The 20,020-nt window shown below is 40.1% G+C and overlaps 2 protein-coding genes across 4 annotated transcripts in view; both read left to right on the top strand.

Annotated features, from left to right (window-relative positions):
* stx2b (syntaxin 2b) overlaps window positions 1–14,159 on the top strand; it is a 14,672-nt gene extending 513 nt beyond the window's left edge. The window contains exons 1-11 of one of the 2 annotated variants that reach the window (XM_034693038.1): window positions 1–150; window positions 250–324; window positions 403–502; window positions 1,220–1,294; window positions 1,403–1,476; window positions 2,217–2,325; window positions 10,082–10,155; window positions 10,356–10,493; window positions 10,670–10,780; window positions 10,900–11,006; window positions 11,166–14,159. The exon at window positions 1–150 is cut by the window's left edge and continues 485 nt beyond it. In XM_034693038.1, the coding sequence (XP_034548929.1) occupies window positions 97–150; window positions 250–324; window positions 403–502; window positions 1,220–1,294; window positions 1,403–1,476; window positions 2,217–2,325; window positions 10,082–10,155; window positions 10,356–10,493; window positions 10,670–10,780; window positions 10,900–10,995 (906 nt within the window). In that variant the 5' untranslated portion in view covers window positions 1–96 and the 3' untranslated portion in view covers window positions 10,996–11,006; window positions 11,166–14,159. Of the gene's footprint in view, window positions 151–249; window positions 325–402; window positions 503–1,219; window positions 1,295–1,402; window positions 1,477–2,216; window positions 2,326–10,081; window positions 10,156–10,355; window positions 10,494–10,669; window positions 10,781–10,899; window positions 11,007–11,165 lie in introns of those variants that run through there. The other variant, XM_034693039.1, reaches the window with a different exon arrangement.
* A 2,210-nt stretch (window positions 14,160–16,369) lies between these two features.
* The window catches only part of rimbp2 (RIMS binding protein 2), a 108,250-nt gene continuing 104,599 nt past the window's right edge, over window positions 16,370–20,020 (top strand). The window contains exon 1 of one of the 2 annotated variants that reach the window (XM_034692358.1): window positions 16,370–16,798. In XM_034692358.1, coding sequence (XP_034548249.1) covers window positions 16,796–16,798 — 3 coding nt within the window. In that variant the 5' untranslated portion in view covers window positions 16,370–16,795. Of the gene's footprint in view, window positions 16,799–17,103; window positions 17,135–20,020 lie in introns of those variants that run through there. The other variant, XM_034692357.1, reaches the window with a different exon arrangement.

The following is a 20,020-nucleotide window of genomic DNA, read 5'->3' as shown; positions in this document are numbered from 1 at the left end:
GTGTATCCCAGATATCCTGCACTGCAAGGGGGCTCAATGTTTCTCTACACACGGACACTTCCAGGATGACCAGGAGGATGTTTTAGTATAATATCTATGAAGGAAGAGCCCATCGGTGGGATGAAGGATCGACTGGCTGAGTTAACTGTTGTAAGTGTGCTTTCTTTTCTTTGAAGTATTTAAAACATGACAGGTGAAACACAGGTAGCAAAAAATATTCCCTTAAGTGCGTATTTTTCATCCGCACAGAGTAGGACACAAGCAGAGGAGGATGTTGCAGTGGCTGTGGACAGAGATGGCTTTATGGAGAGCTTTTTCAGAAAGGTTTGTATCACTGTTGAAACTTATAGAATGTGGATAAGACTAGCGGAAATGATAAGGATGCTTTCTTGGTGGTTTTAGGTGGAAGAGGTTCGAGGACTCATGGATAAGATCTCCTACCAAGTGGAAGAGGTGAGGAAGATGCACAGCATGATCCTGTCTGCACCCAACCCAGATGACAGTAAGTGTGTGTCTTCATAATAGAGTAAGCTGGAGACTGAAAGTGTTTAATTTTCAGTATGGACAAGACTCAAGTTTGTAAAGGGTTAATTCGGCTTGGCTACATTTTAACCTAAGGGGCACTGGTATAAATGCAACAAATGCTTTGCTTCCTTTGTTATATTTTCCTTCTCATTGTCACAAATGACCGCCTAAGCAGGAAACTTGTGAAGGAAACAGCTTTTTTTCCCCCTCCATAGCTCCCAAATCATTGTTTGTCTCTGTAAGGAACTTTTTTTGCAGCCAGATAGTCAACGTGGTGTCATTTGCAGGCACTCGTTTTATTTTTCAAATATTTCTCATGATTGAAAGCTGTATTATACAAAGCAGTGAAAACAGTACTGTGACACTGTATTTCTTCAGTCTTGGGTCTGTTCAGTGTGGCGTAAAGGCCTGAGGATCCTACAGGACAAAGAATCAGTATACAGAGCCATGGCATCATCAGTCTTTATGTTTAATGTAACTTAGTACAGCACATACATGGAGAGAAACAAAGGGCTTGTGTTCGGTGTTGTGTTGTCTGTGCTATAATGCCACTGGATTGTTGCTGAGTTACAAGATGAAACCACAGCAAATTCAATATTTGCAGTGGGCAGAGACAGAAGTGATTCACGGGAGGATGTTATAATTCCTCATTAGTGAATCTGGTCTGACATGTTTCCTGTTTGTTTGTGCAAAGGAACAAAGGATCAATTGCTTTCACTGACAAATGATATTAAAGGGAACGCCAACGTGGTGCGGACCAAACTTAAATGTGAGTTGAACCAAATCTTACTTTTGCACTGTATCCACCAGGACTTAAAAAAGCTGTTATTGTGTAATGTGATGTAGTGTTAAATCATGACTTTCTCTCCTTATGAAGCCATGGAGCAAAGTATGCCCAAAGATGATGCAACCAACAGATCCTCTGTGGACTTAAGGATTCAGAAAACACAGGTCAGAGTACTGACTTTTTGAATGTAACAGGAAGCAAAAGTATCAGGAAGCGAAAGGTGTCAAAGTTTTCTGTGTAGATTTATTTAAGAACATGATCATCTGTAATTGCTAAATTCCCAAATATCTTTTAGGTGGAAAGAAGAGATGAATATATTTTGTTTTATCCCAAAATTAATTATTAAATCCCTTACTTGATATTTATTGCATCACAGCAACAGATTGTCTTTTCCCAGAAACAATGTAACACAAAGGACAATACGTAATATGTCTGATGTCTGATGTCATGAAATCTATCTATCTATCTATCTATCTATCTATCTATCTATCTATCTATCTATCTATCTATCTATCTATCTATCTATCTATCTGTCTATCCATCCATCCATCCATCCATCCATCCATCCATCCATCCATCTATTTAAAATAACTTAAAAATAACACTTTAAAATAAAAACATTAACTAAATGATAAATATGTTTATATTGTGTTACAGTTATAGATACATTAAATAGAATGTCAATATAATCTGTACAATATATATTTAATATACTTAAAAATACACTTCAAAACACTAGAGATGAAATTAAATATGAACAACAATATGATTTAAATTGGCTTTCTCTGTCTCAAGAGTGTAATTTTAAACTATGCTGAGAAGTTAACATTAAATGTTCACACTTATTAATCCCCTATCTATGTACATTCTCAGTCTTTGACCTTGTGTTGTCATTTGTCCTCAGCACACAGTGCTGTCCAGGAAGTTTGTGGAGGTCATGACCCAGTACAATGAGACGCAAGTGTCCTTTCGGGAAAGAAGCAAAGGAAGGATCCAGAGACAGCTGGAGATAAGTAAGTGACAAATAACCTCCCACCACATGCACCCTCTCCTAGCCCGGGGTATTGAGTATACTTTGACAGCAGTTACATCAACTCCTACTTCCTTTTATTAAACACATCAAAGGATTGAATTTGGTTGCACATGAAAGATAAGTGAAGAATTCAGGGATAAAAGAGTGACAAGTAAAACCCTGAAGCTGTCAGGACAGGATCCAGGAAACTGACCACACCGGTTTCCTCTCTGTGTCTCTGAACACAAACCTGGCTGTTGATAAACAAACCCCAGCAGCAGCAGGATGGTACTCTTACAGGTTTCTCTAAGATGTCAGGCTTCTTTTTTCCACACACTAAAGTTGGAACTGATCACATCAAAAACACTACATGTACATATTTAATGTTTTGCAAGTTTTGATGAATCCTAACTGTAAAATTGTATTAGTGGGATTGATCAAAGCATAAGATATACAATTAAGCACAAATCACTACTGATATAAAAAAAAACGTATAGAATTTTAATGTCTTTTTGTTTTAACAAACAATGATGTGGCCAATATAAGTTAAAATATATAGCTGTATTTGTTCACTGTAAGAGAATAAACATCCAGCAACTACAATACAGACAGATATTGTCATCCAACCTCAATAACTCTAACTTATATGGTAGACCAAGACAGAATTGGGAAAGACGTATTGCTAAGATTTGAAGAGGTGTACATAGATACAATACTAGCATAAATCAGCAACCGGCAAACCAAAAGAAATCACAATATTTGTAAAAGAAAACCAGCAATTAAGAAGCAAAACTACCAAAATTCTTTTTAGTCATTCAGCAGTTGTAGTTAGATTTGTTTTCCACCATTTCTTAACGTTTATTTGTTCATAATGTCAGTAACAAACAAATGCAAAGTCATTGTGTATCAGGTGCATTGTACTATGCTCGTATGAGTTACACATACTATAGTGATGGGCAGAAAATAGGCCCATCTCCTCTGCTCCCTACGGCCGGCATTAATGAGAGACTCCACTTCTCTATGCTGCAGACGGAAGAGCCTGATACTGGAGACGGATCGCTGTGTTAGTGTTGCCGGGGAAACGGGCAAAGGGCTTGGCGGCTTGTGTAACAGTAGTTCACCTGTCTCTGACACGGCCGCACAAGCCTCCTCTGCCTTTAACACAGACTTACACCTTTTTAGCCACATCTTTCAGAGGTGTTACTCTGTGAGCTTTAGGTGCAGAGATGAGTGCTAATGATGGTGTGTTTTTGCTGTGTTTGCTCCGCTGTCCCTGAGGAGAAGTCTCCTTAAAAAGGTGTGTGACTTACAGTGAGCACCTGCCTGCAGAGCGTACTCTCCAGAGAGCTGGCTGTACAACAGGAGGCAGAAAGCTTTCTGTTTATAGGGTTTCAACAACTGTTTGTCTATGAGGGCTGCTTGGTTTCTTTGTTCCTCTTCTGATCCTCTAGACACACTTATAATATTAGTTACAAGAAACACCCTCATCCGCAAATACACTGGAAACCACAGCAGGAGCTATCTGTTAATTAAACATGGCATTATTAAAATGTACTGGTTCATTGGATTTATAGTTTTATAGCAGGTTCTTTGCTTACAATGTTCAGCACTCCTACCTAAAATAATAACCCCCCCTCATGTAAAAAAAAAAAAGGCTAATACTTATTTTTTTTATATTTATTTATTTTAAAACATCAATTAACTCTAATGAAAGTCTTAACAGGTAAACAATACATTCAATCTGCTGCTTCTGCGGAGGGTGAAAGTCAGCATTATGTGTGTTAAAGTGTCCGCAGGGTGCATAACAGACAGTATTTTTCTGTCAGCTCAGTCAGTAGTTACTGTGAGGCTTCTGCCCCCAACACAACAAGCTTTATACTCTGCAGCTTCACTACACTGTGAAGTGAATGTATTATCCTGGGATTAAACCACCCAACAGTAAACACTGTACCAGAATAGCACAGACGTTGAAAAGAAAATACTTTCTTTAACTAATGTTTTTCTCAAATATGTGATAAAAGAACAGCATACTTCAGTCAAACGTGTTGGACTCATTTAAAACAAATCTCATCCACTTTTAATTACAAACCGTCTTTCCCAAGAGATGCTAGGAATGATGCGTCCTTTATATTTAACAAGGTGAAATTTTGCTTCTGTTGACTCATTTCTGCAACACTCAATACTCTGTGAGTTTTGTCTATTTAACAAAACTTGTAAAGCCTACTACAAAAATGCCAATCACAACTGTTATATATAACACAGTTTGTCATTCTTAAACCATGATCAGTTCACTCATCTGTATCTCAGACCAGTCGTTTTTCATATTGTTAAGCCAGTCACTGAATCAAAGGTGCAGAGGAAAAATTAAAGTTCATGAGTGGTGTTATGCAGGGTTCCCACGCGTCCTGGAAAACCTGGAAAACCTGGAAATCAGTTGACCAGTTTTCCAGTACTGGAAAACACCTGGAAAATGGGAGAAAAAGTAAAATGTCCTGGAAAATCACATATAGTCCTGGAAAATTATTCCAACATGGCTGCGTTTGACCTGACCCTATTAACAAAACACATCCCCGTTCATTGAAAGTTGAGTGCATGCTGTGCTGGAAAAGACAGCGACACTGCGCAGCTTTTTTCACATCTTTTCTCCTTCACTTCATAATCATGCATTCACAGAAAACGGGGGTATATTGTTTATGTTTTATGGTACATTTGGCTCAATTACTGTACTCTAGCTCAGTTGTACTCAAAGTGGGGTCCTGGGACCCCTGGGGGTCTGCGAACCATAGCGTGGGGGTCCGTGAAATAATTTGAATACATTTCTAATAAATTATAAAATTGTGCTGTGTCATTATAAAACAGCATATACACCATTGTTATGATACCATTTGGTGGCTCGAAGGGATATGTGAGTCTTGCTACTGTTAATTTTCTGAAAGCGTTTAAGATCAATTACTTGAAAAGTATAAATGCTGTCATGTCGAGTCCACAAGGAATGAAATGACCCTCTGTTTTAAAGGATACAAGTGTTTTTTACTTGATTCAAATTGAAGTGTTATCTGTTTATCACTATGGTACAGGTCTGAAGTATTTACATTGATACGTTTTACAATACAAATAGTTCCAAGGGCAACTAAGAGTGCAAATGGTAGTAAGCATGTGCTTTAGTGATGGGAAGTTGGGCTCTTTTCAGAGAGCCGGCTCTTTCGACTCTCAAACGGCTCTTAATTTAGGATCTTTTGTAGCCGTATATTTTTTACCTTAATTTTGCAAAAAATAATAGTTTGTGTTGAAAACCCTTTACGTACGGTGTTTTATGAGAAGCCTTATAATGCCCAATTGTGTGCATTTCTTCTGTTACAAAATCATTCTCACCCTGATCCTAGGGTTAGGATTAGGGTTAGGGTTAGGATTGTGGTTAGGGTTAGGGTTAGGGTTAGGATTAGGGTTAGGATTAGGGTTAGGGTTAGGGTTAGGATTAGGATTAGGGTTAGGGTTAGGGTTAGGCTTAGGATTGTGATTAGGGTTAGGGTTATTATTAGGGTTAGGGTTAGGATTAGGGTTAGGGTTAGGTATTAGGGTTAGGGTTAGGGTTAGGATTAGGGTTAGGGTTAGGGTTAGGATTAGGGTTAGGGTTAGGATTAGGGTTAAGGTAGGGTTAGGATTGTGATTAGGGTTAGGGTTTTGATTAGGGTTAGGGTTATGATTAGGGTTAGGGTTAGGATTAGGGTTAGGGTTAGGATTAGGGTTAGGGTTAGGGTTAGGGTTAGGATTAGGGTTAGGGTAGGGGTTAGGATTAGGGTTAGGGTTAGGGTTAGGGTTAGGGTTAGGATTAGGGTTAGGGTTAGGATTAGGGTTAGGGTTAGGGTTAGGGTTAGGGTTATGATTAGGGTTAGGGTTGGGATTAGGGTTAGGGTTAGGGTTAGGATTAGGGTTAGGGTTAGGATTAGGGTTAGGGTTAGGATTAGGGTTAGGGTTAGGATTAGGGTTAGGATTAGGGTTAGGGTTAGGATTAGGGTTAGGGTTTTGATTAGGGTTAGGGTTATGATTAGGGTTAGGGTTAGGATTAGGGTTAGGGTTAGGATTAGGGTTAGGGTTAGGGTTAGGATTAGGGTTAGGGTAGGGGTTAGGATTAGGGTTAGGGTTAGGATTAGGGTTAGGGTTAGGGTTAGGGTTAGGATTAGGGTTAGGGTTAGGATTAGGGTTAGGGTTAGGGTTAGGGTTAGGGTTATGATTAGGGTTAGGGTTGGGATTAGGGTTAGGGTTAGGGTTAGGATTAGGGTTAAGGTTAGGATTAGGGTTAGGGTTAGGATTAGGGTTAGGGTTAGGGTTAGGGTTAGGATTGTGGTTAGGGTTAGGGTTAGGATTAGGGTTAAGGTTAGGATTAGGGTTAGGGTTAGGGTTAGGGTTATGATTAGGGTTATGATTAGGGTTAGGGTTATGATTAGGGTTAGGGTTAGGGTTAGGATTAGGGTTAGGGTTAGGGTTAGGATTAGGGTTAGGGTTAGGATTAGGGTTAGGGTTAGGGTTATGATTAGGGTTAAGGTTAGGATTAGGGTTAGGGTTAGGATTAGGGTTAGGGTTAGGGTTAGGATTAGGGTTAGGGTTAGGGTTAGGGTTAGGGTTATGATTAGGGTTAGGGTTGGGATTAGGGTTAGGGTTAGGGTTAGGGTTAGGGTTAGGATTAGGGTTAAGGTTAGGGTTAGGGTTAGGGTTAGGATTAGGGTTAGGGTTAGGGTTAGGATTAGGGTTAGGGTTAGGATTAGGGTTAGGGTTAGGGTTAGGATTAGGGTTAGGGTTAGGGTTAGGATTAGGGTTAGGGTTAGGATTAGGGTTAGGGTTAGGGTTAGGGTTAGGGTTAGGATTAGGGTTAGGGTTAGGATTAGGATTAGGGTTAGGGTTAGGATTAGGGTTAGGGTTAGGGTTAGGATTAGGGTTAGGGTTGGGATTAGGGTTAGGTTTAGAACCAGATCTAAATTTAAGCATATAGCCAGAACTGAAGCAGAACCAGAACCGAATCAGAACCGTACCAGAACCGAACCAGACGTGAACTAGAATCAAACCAGAACCATACCAGAACCAAACCAGACGTGAACCAGAATCAAACCAGAACAGAACAGAACAGAACCAGAACCTTACCAGAACAGAACCAGAACCGAACTAGAACCAAACTCATGCAAACAGAACCAGAATAAAACTCAACCAGAACCAAACCAGAACCAAACCCGAATCAAACTCTACCAGAACCAAACCAGAACCAAACCAGAACCAAACCAGAACCAAACCAGAACCCTTATAGAACTGAACCAGAACCGACCCAGAACCGACCCAGACCCGACCCAGACCCGAACCAGAACCGAACCAGAAACATACCAGAACTGAACCAGAACCGAACAGAACCAGAACCGAACAGAACCGTTCCAGTACCGAACCAGAGTTGAACAAGAAATGAACCAGAACCGAACCAGAACCGAACCAGAACTGAACCAGAACTGAACCGGAACCGAACCGAATCAGAACCGAACCAGAACCGAACCAGAACCGTACCAGAACCGAACCAGACTTCAACCAGAACCGAACCAGACCCGAACCGGACCCGAACCGGAACCGAACCGGAACCGAATCGGAACCGAACCAGAACTGAAGCAGAACCAGAACCGAATCAGAACCGTACCAGAACCAAACCAGACGTGAACTAGAATCAAACCAGAACCGTACCAGAACCAAACCAGACGTGAACCAGAATCAAACCAGAACAGAACAGAACAGAACCAGAACCTTACCAGAACAGAACCAGAACCGAACCAGAACCAAACTCAAGCAAACAGAACCAGAACCAACTCAGATAAACCAAACCAGAACCAAACTCAAGCAAACAGAACCAGAATCAAACTCAAGCAAACATTATGAATGTCCTCAGGTTGATATATTGAGATATTGATTTCTCCTCTCAGTGAGTATTTGCCCGGTCTTCAAGAAGACTCTCTCTGAAGGAACAGATGAAGCCAGGATACACAGCCTCCCCTCCACCACCTGTATCCTATATCCTCACATATGATTGGCCACATGGCCGCCATGCTGACCAATCAAAACAAAGTTCTGCTGTGAGCAGAGCAGGGGCTGAGCACTGAGAGAGCTAAGCAGCGAAAGGAAAAAACTGGGAGCCGTCTCTCTCTCTTGATGCGAGCCGGCTCTTCTGATTCACTATAAAGCATCGACTCTCAGAGCCGCAGCTTTTGATCATGACACATCACTAATGTGCTTAATCTGTGTTACAATTATGAGGGGGCCATGGACAATTTTCTCACCTGTAAGGGGTCCCTGGCTATTCTATTATCAATTTGCCATCATTTTTAAGTATGTAAGAGATGATTTCATTGATAGCCATAGACTACCTGTCTTTCAATGTAGACTTCCACTGAGAGGAACATATTAGACTATTTAGGAACTAAATTAGGAACTAAATTTAGACGGTCATACCAGCTTGATCATCAATGAAAATGTCCTGGAAATGTCCTGGAAAATGATCTCTGGAAAAGAGTGGGAACCCTGGTTATGTTAAGAATCAAAGGTTTGAGTTTCTTCTCAACAACCTTGAATAGCTGCAGCCTTTTCAGTGGGAAATCGTCTCTCGAGTTCTGTAGATTTTACCGGTGTTGTGCTGGTGACATATTTTGGTGCCAAAACATGCACAGAAGTGATCAGGCTGGTGGTCTCACAGGATACACGTCACACCCCTTCTGCTCACTAAATTTAGCTTACCTATAAACATCAGAGATCCCTCAGGTCTATAATCTAAAACAGAACAGATTCTTGTGTTGATTTAAGGTAGACACTCATTATTATGGAATGTTTAGTGACTCTGGTTAGTGCTTGTTACATTTTCACTGTGTTCTTTCTCTACTTTGCTAATCTGGTAAAGATGCTACAGGAGCCTGTCAATCATGATGTCACATCCTCTCTTTTTAACATCAAATTACGCATTAAAAACAAGCTTTTGAGAAAAATTATATCTTGCACATAAATCAATATAACAACGAAGTGCGCTGCAGGACTGAGAGGTTCAGGAGGTCGTATAAAAACGGATCTTGCTAATGTGCACTGTATTAATACTACTGACAGTAGCTTTTAACTTATTTTATTCACTTTTGTTACCTTGTTGATGTTTTTTACTTTACTGCCTGACTTTGACAGTGCTTGGTTGTGTATGGCACACACTGTATGCCACTGAACAACCGAATTTCCCCTGTTGGGGATGAATAAAGTATCTATCTATCTATCTATCTATCTATCTATCTATCTATCTATCTATCTATCTATCTATCTATCTATCTATCTATCTATCTATCTATCTATCTATTGCAGAAAGCATGTTTGGGAAAAGAATATCGAAGGTGCATTTTAATTTTCTAGTTTGACCCAAGTCCCATCTGTTTTAATGGAGGAGGAAGGCTTTAAGATCTATAGAGCAGCCACTCACAAGGAGGACCTCTAAATGTTTTGACTTTACTATCAGGGAGAGGTTGTGCCGTCCATCTTCTGATACAGTCTATGGTTTGCTCACTCACAAAGTTCAAAGCTGTTAACCACTACTTCGCCTCTTGGCTGACTCCTTGATCATCAGCATATCAGCATCAAATATGTACACTTATTATTTCCAGCATCAAATGTTTTAAAGGCTCCAGCAGTTTCTTTATATGATGACATTTAAAGAATCTGTCTTCTTCCAAATTATTATTGTCTGCTTTTTATCATTTCAGCGGGACGAGTGACCACCAATGAAGAGCTAGAGGACATGTTGGAAAGTGGAAATCCATCCATCTTCACCTCGGATGTAAGTTCTCTCATTTTACTACTGTACAGCCTTTGGTTATTGCTGGGTTTATAGCTTATACTGCCATCTAGTGGTGATGGAGGAGTAAATCATCAGGGATGGGAAAGTTTGCTGCCAGTTTGTGGTTCCTGTTTTTTGCACACAGGTGGTAACATTGTTTATTTTGGATGAATTATTTAAATATGATTCCTGTTTTCCAGATAATTTCTGATTCCCAGATCACTCGTCAGGCCCTGAATGAGATCGAGTCTCGACATCAGGACATTATCCGTCTGGAGACTAGCATCAGAGAGCTCCATGCTATGTTCATGGACATGGCAATGCTGGTAGAAACTCAGGTACATCTAAGCAGATAATTCCAATCCTTAAAACTGAGAAACTTACCATATGTAATCCTATGAGACAGTGTCTTCACTTCTGCGTCATGATGCTTCCTCACTGGTATATCAGTGTGTAGCTTCTACATTTTTTTTTATCTCCACAAATAAAAACCTTCTGATTCACTTATGTACAGGGTGAAATGGTTGACAACATTGAGAATAATGTCTCCAATGCAGCTGAATACATTTGTAGTGCAAAGGAAGAGACCAAAAAGGCATTGAGATACCAGAAGAAATCCCGGAGGGTATGTGCTCCTTTCTAATTCTGTTGTGTGAGATTGTCATGAGTAAACAGATTTGTAAATATGAATTATATTCAGTTGCACATGTGACACTTTAAAAAGCTCTCTCTTTCACTCTGCAGAAATACATTATCCTTGCCTTTGCTCTGTTGATCCTGCTTGCTGTCATTGCACTAATTGTTGGCCTGTCTGTTGGACTAACCAAACCCCCTGTCTGAGAACTACTGAGGTAACGCTTCATCCACATTCAGTCACTCAAACACAACAATCATCCATTCACCTGCTGTTTATACGTCTGTAACTGGCTGGAGGGGCTTAGCTGTTAAATGGTTTAAAGGATTTTTTTATGCAGCGCCTCTGACTCCTCTTTTCTTCTATTTTCTGACAGAAACTTCTCCGCCTTGCCATGTGTGGAGCTGCAGGTCTCCTCCTTTTACTCATCATATTAGTAGGGACCTTTGAGTGATGGATTTCATGGTTCACAAACACTCAGCAGCAGTCAGCTCCTGTGGTGATGGAGCCAAAAACAGCTTTATTATAACACAATAGTAAGTCATAACAAGTCATTCACTGTCCAACAGCATTACGGAGAGGATCTCACAAATACTGATCTGCTTACGGGTAACATCATACCTCATGATACACTGCTCTGGAGCTAGAGTGAGGCTCTCTTTAGAAGATGTACCTTTACATATGCGGTGACATAATACACAGTGATAGCACATCAGATGTATACACTGGTCGACAGTCTGTATTGCTGCCATTCTAACATGTGAGTTGTGAAATAAATTTAAAATGTGTGTCACTGTTGGACCTTTCTTGCTCTACTGACTTTAAAAGTATAGTTCAATGTTTTGGTGAAAAGTTTATTCAACCTCTTACTCAAAGTAAGATGAAAAATTGAAACCACTTTCATGTCTATATGGAAAACATTAGGGTAGACTAGCAGTCAGTTAGCTTAGCTTTGTTTAGCTTAGCTTAGCATTAAGACTGGTAACAGAAATAATTTGCATAACTGTGTCCCGAAGTTCCACTATAAGTTTTACAGGAGGGTTAACATGCCAAGTTATTTCATGGCAAAGCATAGTGACTTCATGGAGTCTTGTTTTCATTCTTAAAGCTGCTGTTGGTAGTCGTAGAGTAAACAACTGTTCAGAGAGAGGGACTTCGAATGTCAACACTATCCCTCCCAACCGGACTACCACTTAGCCCCTCAACACAGATCGGTGTGTGCAGTCATGATAGTGCTGGACTCATAACCAATCGGAGGACTTTGTAGGGGCCGTCCCTTAACCAATCAGGACAGAGGATTGGAGATTAGCTATAATTGGTCCGTCATAACCAAGGGAGCCGGCTCCTCCCCTGGTGGTGAAGCTTTCAGCAGTGTGTCTGCCCCCTGGTGGATGGCTGCAGTATAGGTCAACAAATCTGTCTCCCCTGTTCCTTTGAATGGGGGAGCTGTCAAACTTTAAAAAATAAATACACGTACGAGTGTTTCTCACATCCGTATGCTGTGGTGATATGTAGTTATTATTTGACTGTTTTGTGTCCAAGGCCTCTTTTTCCTGAAAAGTTTCTTTTTCGTTAGTTATTAGAGTTTAAAAAAACGGGGTTTTACTTCCGGGTTTCCTTTGATTCACAGCCACCGTAGAGGGGAACTTCAAAGGACACACAACGTCTTGTGACGTTACGCTGTAGGGCGGAGCTCGTTACAGTGGCTCCACAGGCTCTGGCTGCACAATGGCAGCGCCCAGGAGCGGGATTTTTTGCCTTCAGAACCGTACAACGGGAACAGGCGGAGCAACGCTGTCCATTTTTATTTACAGTCTATGGTCCAAACGGGAAAGAGGGGACCTTGTTAAACACAGAGATTTCGCAATAGTCTCAAATTACTCCACTTACCGATGAGTAACGATGGGCATTATGACCTTTTCTCCAAACCCAGCAGAAAAAAAGTAACGTTTTTTACACCATTCCTACCATCAGCAGCTTTAAGTAACCAGGCATCAAACAGAAACTCCTGGAGGTAACCCTTCTTGCACACCCTCAGGGAAACCCACAGTCTCATTTTACACTAATTTAGTGTACAGATTAAATTAACAACATATCAAGCTGACCCTAGAAGTGATGGAAAGCTGGTTTTATCACCTTGAGACAGAGCCTAGCTAGAAGTTACCATTTGTTTTCAGTTTTTAAACTAAGCTAAGCTAATCAGCTGCTTGCTACAGCCTTATTAAAGAGTTATCGTCTCGTGATCCTACCCTTGATGAGGAAGCTATTTCGCCAAAATGTTAAAATATTGTTTTAATATTCAAAAGATATTGTGCAATTATTAATCGATCTATAAACTGACTGTAAATTGTGTTTGGATGTGCTAGCATATGCTCCTAATGTTATCTTGTCATTTTGTTTATACACTGTTACTCATGTGAATTGAATGTAAAACTGACATGACTCAGGAGAATCCAAGAAAGAGAGCTGATGTACTTAGTCACAAGTTACTTTCAGATTGATCAATTGAAATCACTTTACAACACATCTCTAAGTAACTTATGTGACGTGCCTTCTTTATATTTCATATTAGACCTTAACTTATTGAACTGTATTCATCACAGTCACCGGTGTGTGATGACTGAAGAGTTGTGAAAAGTCATGCAGCCGCATTGAACTATTGAACAATGTTATTTCAGGAGCACACTTTTCTTTCATACTTGTAAATCTTGTTGATTTCTTTTTCAAGTTATTTTTTTTTGTACTAAAAGACAATTAATTGGCAATGTCATTAAAAAAGAAATAACCCAAAGTCTATGGGGATTGTATTGTTCATTTCCTTTCATGAAGATAATAAATTAAATATCTCAGTAAAAACTCACTTCAAATATTTTAAATTGGAGACCCCCCAGAATTTCTCCGACAGAGCTGAATTGATAGTCTTTGTTCTTTTAACCCCACACATTTGGTGTTTTTAGTTTGTTTACAGGAAAACAGAAAAAAGAGGCTGCTGTTAACTTCAGGTCTAATGAGCACTTTGCACAAAGCGCTTGACTTCTGTGTAATCAATCAAACAAGATTAGTGAAGAGAGGAAGTGAGTCTCCAGAAGGCAACTCCCACTCTGTCTTTGAATGAGATCAAAGAAAATTTAGAGGTGCACTTGGAGAACCAGTGAACATCCTAAAAATCTGCTCATGGGGATGTCTGAGGTCACTGAACAAGATATCTGAGATTTCAAGTGAAATTATAAAGAAATGTTAGACTTGGACAAAGAAGATGCTTTTTAATTAGCGTCCGTCAGGATAAGCTTAGAGACTTGAAGTTGTGCTCATTGAGGACTAACTATGTTTGAATGATATCAAATAAAACATGTTGTGTCTTCAGCTGTCAGCAGTATTACTGTGTTTTGTTTTACAACAGTTTGCTTCTTGGTTGTTTAGTGACTGCTTACTTCTGGACATAGCCTTTGTCAATGAGCATATTTTTTGACTAACTTATTTCATTTAGTATAATACATTTATAAAAACATATTGAAATAAGATTTCTGTCCTAAATTCTGCCTCATCTCCAACACCTTAAACAGTGCTCTTTCTATTTGCCTTGTTTTTAATGATCATGTTATTATTACTGGTCTTTAAAAAGTTTATTTGATGCATTTTAAACTGATGAACAATCAAATTATAATTCCCATCATTAAAAACCATTGTTGAGATAGTGATTGTTATTCGCATCCTTATTGTTATTCTTCCTGTTATTTCTCCTCCTTATTTCCTATCATTTTGGATTGAGTGAAAATGTCCCTACAGTATGATTTAGTTTGATCTCACCTGTTAAATCCACTCAAACTGCGTCAGTATAACAAACAGTTTTAAAATATGTACATACAAATAATCTTGTGCACATATTCCACCTGGTAACCAGGACTCAGCTGTTGCAATTGTCTGTGGATCCTTTTGATCCAGTGAAAAGTGTTCACAATGAATGTAATTAAATCACTGGTTTTGTTACAGAGTCTGCTCTGAAGCAAGTTCAGATCTACACATGAATGGTCTACTACTCAGACAGGACTAGTGTTACAATTTCGCTAAATTCAGTACCATGCACTGTTCTTGCTATAATCTTCAAACCAACCAAATTATTTTGTGCCTTTCTAAGCATATCTTCTAAACCCTTTATTATTTCTGGTTGACAGATTAACTGATAAACTTGACAACAGCACTAAAAAGATAACTTTGTGTGTCCTATACTTCTGCTTATCTCTACAAGGCCAAATATACAGTCCATCAGAATAATCACAAATATATCATCCCTCATGACAAAAAATAAATAAGGACCTGCAACCCAACCCTGAGGTGTTCCAGTTTTTAAACTAATTTGGTTGCTGTTCCTGTGTTAATCTGGTTCTTCCACTACAGCAACAAAACAGAAATATACTTTCTCTGTGACTCTCCCTCTATAACATGTCACATGCTTTTCAACATCAAATACACTGCTGCCACTGTCTATCTATTTACTTCAGCCTTTCTTATCTCATCCCCCAGACATGGTACTGTATCCATAATCTGCACTGGTTCAGTGCCATCTTAACACTTTTTCTTAAGTTACTCATTATTACTAAGATGGCTTTCTAGAACATCTTATTGTCATACCGAAAAGTGCAGTAGTATTTCTGTATTGAATAAAAATGATTCCTTATGCATTCCAACTTATAAGCTTTATTTCGGATTTTCAGCTAGTTTACATTTGTCGTCCACTTACTCTTTTGTATTTTCCTTTTTTGGACTTTAATACAACTAATATTAAAACTCAAATGTTTGATGTCCACATACTAATGTATTTTAGAAGAGGTCTATCTTTCCTGAGCATTCATTTTTTCTTTGTCTTTGCTTTATTTTTCAACCAAATCCATCTGCATAGCAGTGGATAGCCCACCAATGCACGATTTCCACGTGGCGTCACACAATAATGAGACCGCTCCCTGGGGGGCAAGAAATTTGCTTCCTACAGTGTCATGATGAAGGAGCATTACAACTCTGCTGCCAACTAATTGTTCAAAACTTTAAATTTTCACTTTGACGTGCTAACTGACGAGGAGACGGGCCCGGATTGTGCCTTTAAAGCAGGGGTTCCCAAACTTTTCAGCCCACGACCCCCAAAATATAGATGCCAAAGACCTCTGACCCCTACTGTCCCTCGAAGTGATTAAATGTTGTTTCGTACTTCATTTACTTCAACTTCAAAATTAATTTACCTTCATAATTAACTGTTAGCTTACCCTAACTGTAGGAGTCATCTGGCAACAAGGAAAGGCAGAAAACTAATGAAATGTACTTATTTGCAGGGTTTTATTTAAAATGTAACTACATTTTTTGTCAATATTTTTACAATAATGGGTGAAATAAGCAATTTTAGATTACTTAAAAAAATATAAAAAACTGGAAGACATCTAGCGACCCTCCATTGGTGTCCCGCGGCCCCTCAAGGGGTCCCGGCCCACACTTTGGGAAACCCTGCTTGTATTAGTCGTTGTTGTTATACCTGGTAGCGCCACAAGGTGGCGCCACATTTCTGAGTAGGCCGATTACATACAGAGAAGTTGCTCCTCCTGAGCCCGCAGAGTTTTTGTATGTAGTCAGAAGGAGACGCGCTCTCTGTCTGTTCCTCTAATGACGAGCTGGTGTAAGCTGTGCCTATATTTCTATTTGTCCTGTGTGCTGGACGAATATAGTGCCGTGGAGACCTGGCTGTGTACGGTCGACTGTTAGTTTCTGTTTAATTAACTGCCGTGTAGAAATCCCCACTCTGTCCACTTTCATCTGATGCTACTCGCTATCTTGGGTCAGTTGCTACCTGTTACGACCGACCGCTAGCTCTCTCTACCTACACCAGCTGACGTTACATGCTCTAAAGAATCCCATTTGAGAAAGAAACTCCCGAGTGGAGAATGTAGTGGATTAATGCCATTAGACTTTCTACTTTCCATGGTGTGAGAACTAAATAATGGCAAGCTAACAAGTCGTTCACAAATGGTAAGTTGAAGTAAACCTGAGTGCATGAACTGTTGTGTATGTTCACTTAATGTGGTGGTCTGTGATTGGTGTGCTGGGACCAATGTAAACAACTCCAGCGGTAACTAGCGAAACAGCTGATAGCTCGCTGTTTTCACAACATGACACTTTTATCCTGATGTAGTGGAAGCAGTGCTCCTAGTGTTGGTTTTAATTGTTGGCCTTGAATGTAGCCTCTCAAAAGTATGAAAACTCCTCGCCTGGTCCAGCCCCTCAGGTGAACCGTAGCACCTGTGGCAACATGGCTGCCTTTCTGTCTGGTTTGCCTGCTGGTTGCCACATGCTCCTTGTACTGAGGTAGGTTAAAAATCTAAATAATAATAATAATAATAATTCATAGAATTTATATAGCGCTTTTCTAAGTACTCGCTTTACATAAGGTGAAACTAAAAAATATAAGATATAAATAAAACAAAACAGGGACAGAGGTGGGGCGGGGGGAGAGGTCATGTGTTGTATGCTTTTTGGAACAGGTAGGTCTTGAAGTGGCTTTTAAATGAGAGGAGAGAGTCAGTGTTGCGGATGTGTGGAGGGAGAGAGTTCCAGAGTGGGGGCAGCGATGGCAAAGGCTCTGTCCCCCAAGGTGCGGTGCTTGGACTTGGTGATAGGGTGATTATTCCATGCTTGTTTTTAAGTAATTTTGCATTTACTTACAGCTAACAAAGTTTAATTTTGTCCTGGAATCGCCCCCTTTCTGCCTCGGGTGAGCTGGTTCTATCCCTAATCCTAACCCTAATCATAACCCTAACCCTATCCCTAACCCCAACTCTATCCCTAACCCTAATCATAACCCTAATCCTATTCCTAACCCTAACCCTAATCTTAACCCCAACTCTAATCATATCCCTAACCCTAATCCTAACCCTAACCCTAATCATAACCCTTACCCTAATCACAACCCTAACCCTTATCCTAAACCTAACCCTTATCACAACCCTTACCCCAACCCTAATCACGACCCTAACCCTAATCCTAACCTGAACCCCAACCCCAACCCTAACCCTAATCCTAACCCTTCTCCTATCCCCAACTCTAAACCTAACCCTAACCCAAACGCTAACCCCAACCTTAACCCCAACCCTAATCCTCACCCTAACCCTAATCATAACCCTAACCCTAATCAGACCCGTAACCCTAATCCTAACCCTTATCCTATTCCCAACTCTAAACCTAACCCTAACCCTAATCAGACCCGTAACCCTAATCCTAACCCCAACCCTAACCTTAACCCTAATCCTAACCCTTATCACAACCCTAACCCTTACCCTATCCCCAACTCTATCCCTAACACTAATCTTAACCCTAACCCTCTCCCTAACCCTTATCCTTACTGTAATCATAACCCTAACCATATTCATACCCCTAAGCATAACCCTAATCCTAACCCTAATCCTAACCCTAACCCTAATCTTAACCCTGATCTTAACCCTAAGCCTAATACCCTAACCCTAACCTTAATCTTAACCCTAACCCTAACCCTAATCATAACCCTAACCCTAATCATACACTTAACCCTAGCCCTAATCCTAACCACAGCCCTAACCCTAACCCTTATCACAACCCTATCCCTAACCCTAAACTTAACCCTAACCATAGCCCTAACTCTAACCCTAACCCTTATCGTAACCCTAATCATAACCCTAACCTTATCAAACCCCTAACCCTGGTTCTGTTTTTTTTTTGCTTGAGTTTGGTTCTGGTTCTGTTTGCCTGACATGGTTCTGATTCAGTTTGCTTGAGTTTGGTTCTGGTTCTGTTTACTTTACTTGGTTCTGGATCTGTTTGCTTGAGTCTGTTTCTCGTTCTCTTTGCTTGAGTTTGGTTCTGACAGAGGTTCTGTTTGTTTGAGTTTGGTTCTGGCTCTGGTTCTGTTTGCTTGAGTTTGGTTCTGGCTCTGGTTCTGTTTGCTTGAGTTTGGTTCTGGCTCTGGTTCTGTTTGCTTGAGGTTGGTTCTGGCTCTGTTTGCTTGGGTTTTGTTCTGAATCTGTTTGCATGAGTTTGGTTCTGGTTCTGTTTGCGTAAGTTTAGTTCTGGTTCTTACCCTAACCCTAATCCTAACCCTAATCTTAACCCTAACCCTAATCATAACCCTAATCCTAATCCTAACCCTAACCCTATCCCTAATCCTAACCCTAACCCTAATCATAATCCTAACCCCAAACCTAATCTTAACCCTAACCCTAATCATACCCCTAACCCTAACCCTAATCTTAATCCTAACCCTAATCATACCCCTAACCCTAATCCTAATCCTAACCCCAACCCTACCATTAGCCTTAATCTTAACCCTAATCCTAACCCTAAACACAACCCTAACCCTAACCCTAATCTTAACCCTATCCTTAACCCTAACCCTAACCCTAATCACAACCCTATCCTTAACCCTAACCTTAACCATAACCCTAACCCTAACCCCAACTCTAACCCTATCCTTAACCCTAACCACAACCCTATCCTTAACCCTAACCCTAATCTTAACCCTAACCCTAACCCTAACCCCAACTCTAACCCTAACCCTTATCCTAACCCTAATCATAACCCTAACCCTTATCATACCCTTAAACCTTACCTTAATCCTAACCCTAACCCTAATCCTAATCCTAACCCTAATCTTAACCCTAAGCCTAATCATAGCCTAACCCTAACCCTAATCTTAACCCTAACACTAACCCTACTCATAACCCTAACCTTAATCATACCCCTAACCCTAACCCTTATCATAACCCTAATCCTAATCCTAATTATCCCTTAACCTAATCATACCCCTAACCCTAATCCTAATCCTAACCCTAACCCTAACCCTAATCCTATCCCTATCCCTAATCATAACGCCAACCCCAACCCTAACCCTAACCCCCCCCCACACACACACACATTTTTAATTTTAAATCACCTTGGACTGGAAGTGTCTTTTTAATATAAAATAAACATCATATTGTAATAAACTTTAATACATCTCCCTAAACTGACTAATTTACCCCCTTACCGCTACAACTAACCCCCTTCTCTTCACAGATACTCCCATTTTAAGTTGTCAATAAATTTACATTTTCTTTTGAACCACGTCTCTGTCTTGATTCAGTTGTTGAATCTGTATTGCCTTTTTATTTATCAAGGTGTTTGTATATTTCCCCAGGTGACGTTGTCGGATCAGTTACATTTTTGTTTCTTCTTTATCATATG

Source organism: Notolabrus celidotus, chromosome 9, assembly GCF_009762535.1.
Source record: "Notolabrus celidotus isolate fNotCel1 chromosome 9, fNotCel1.pri, whole genome shotgun sequence".
NCBI classification, from domain to species: domain Eukaryota; kingdom Metazoa; phylum Chordata; class Actinopteri; order Labriformes; family Labridae; genus Notolabrus; species Notolabrus celidotus.
The sequence above is the reverse complement of the archived record's forward strand: the minus strand, read 5'-3'. Positions and strand labels throughout refer to the sequence as shown.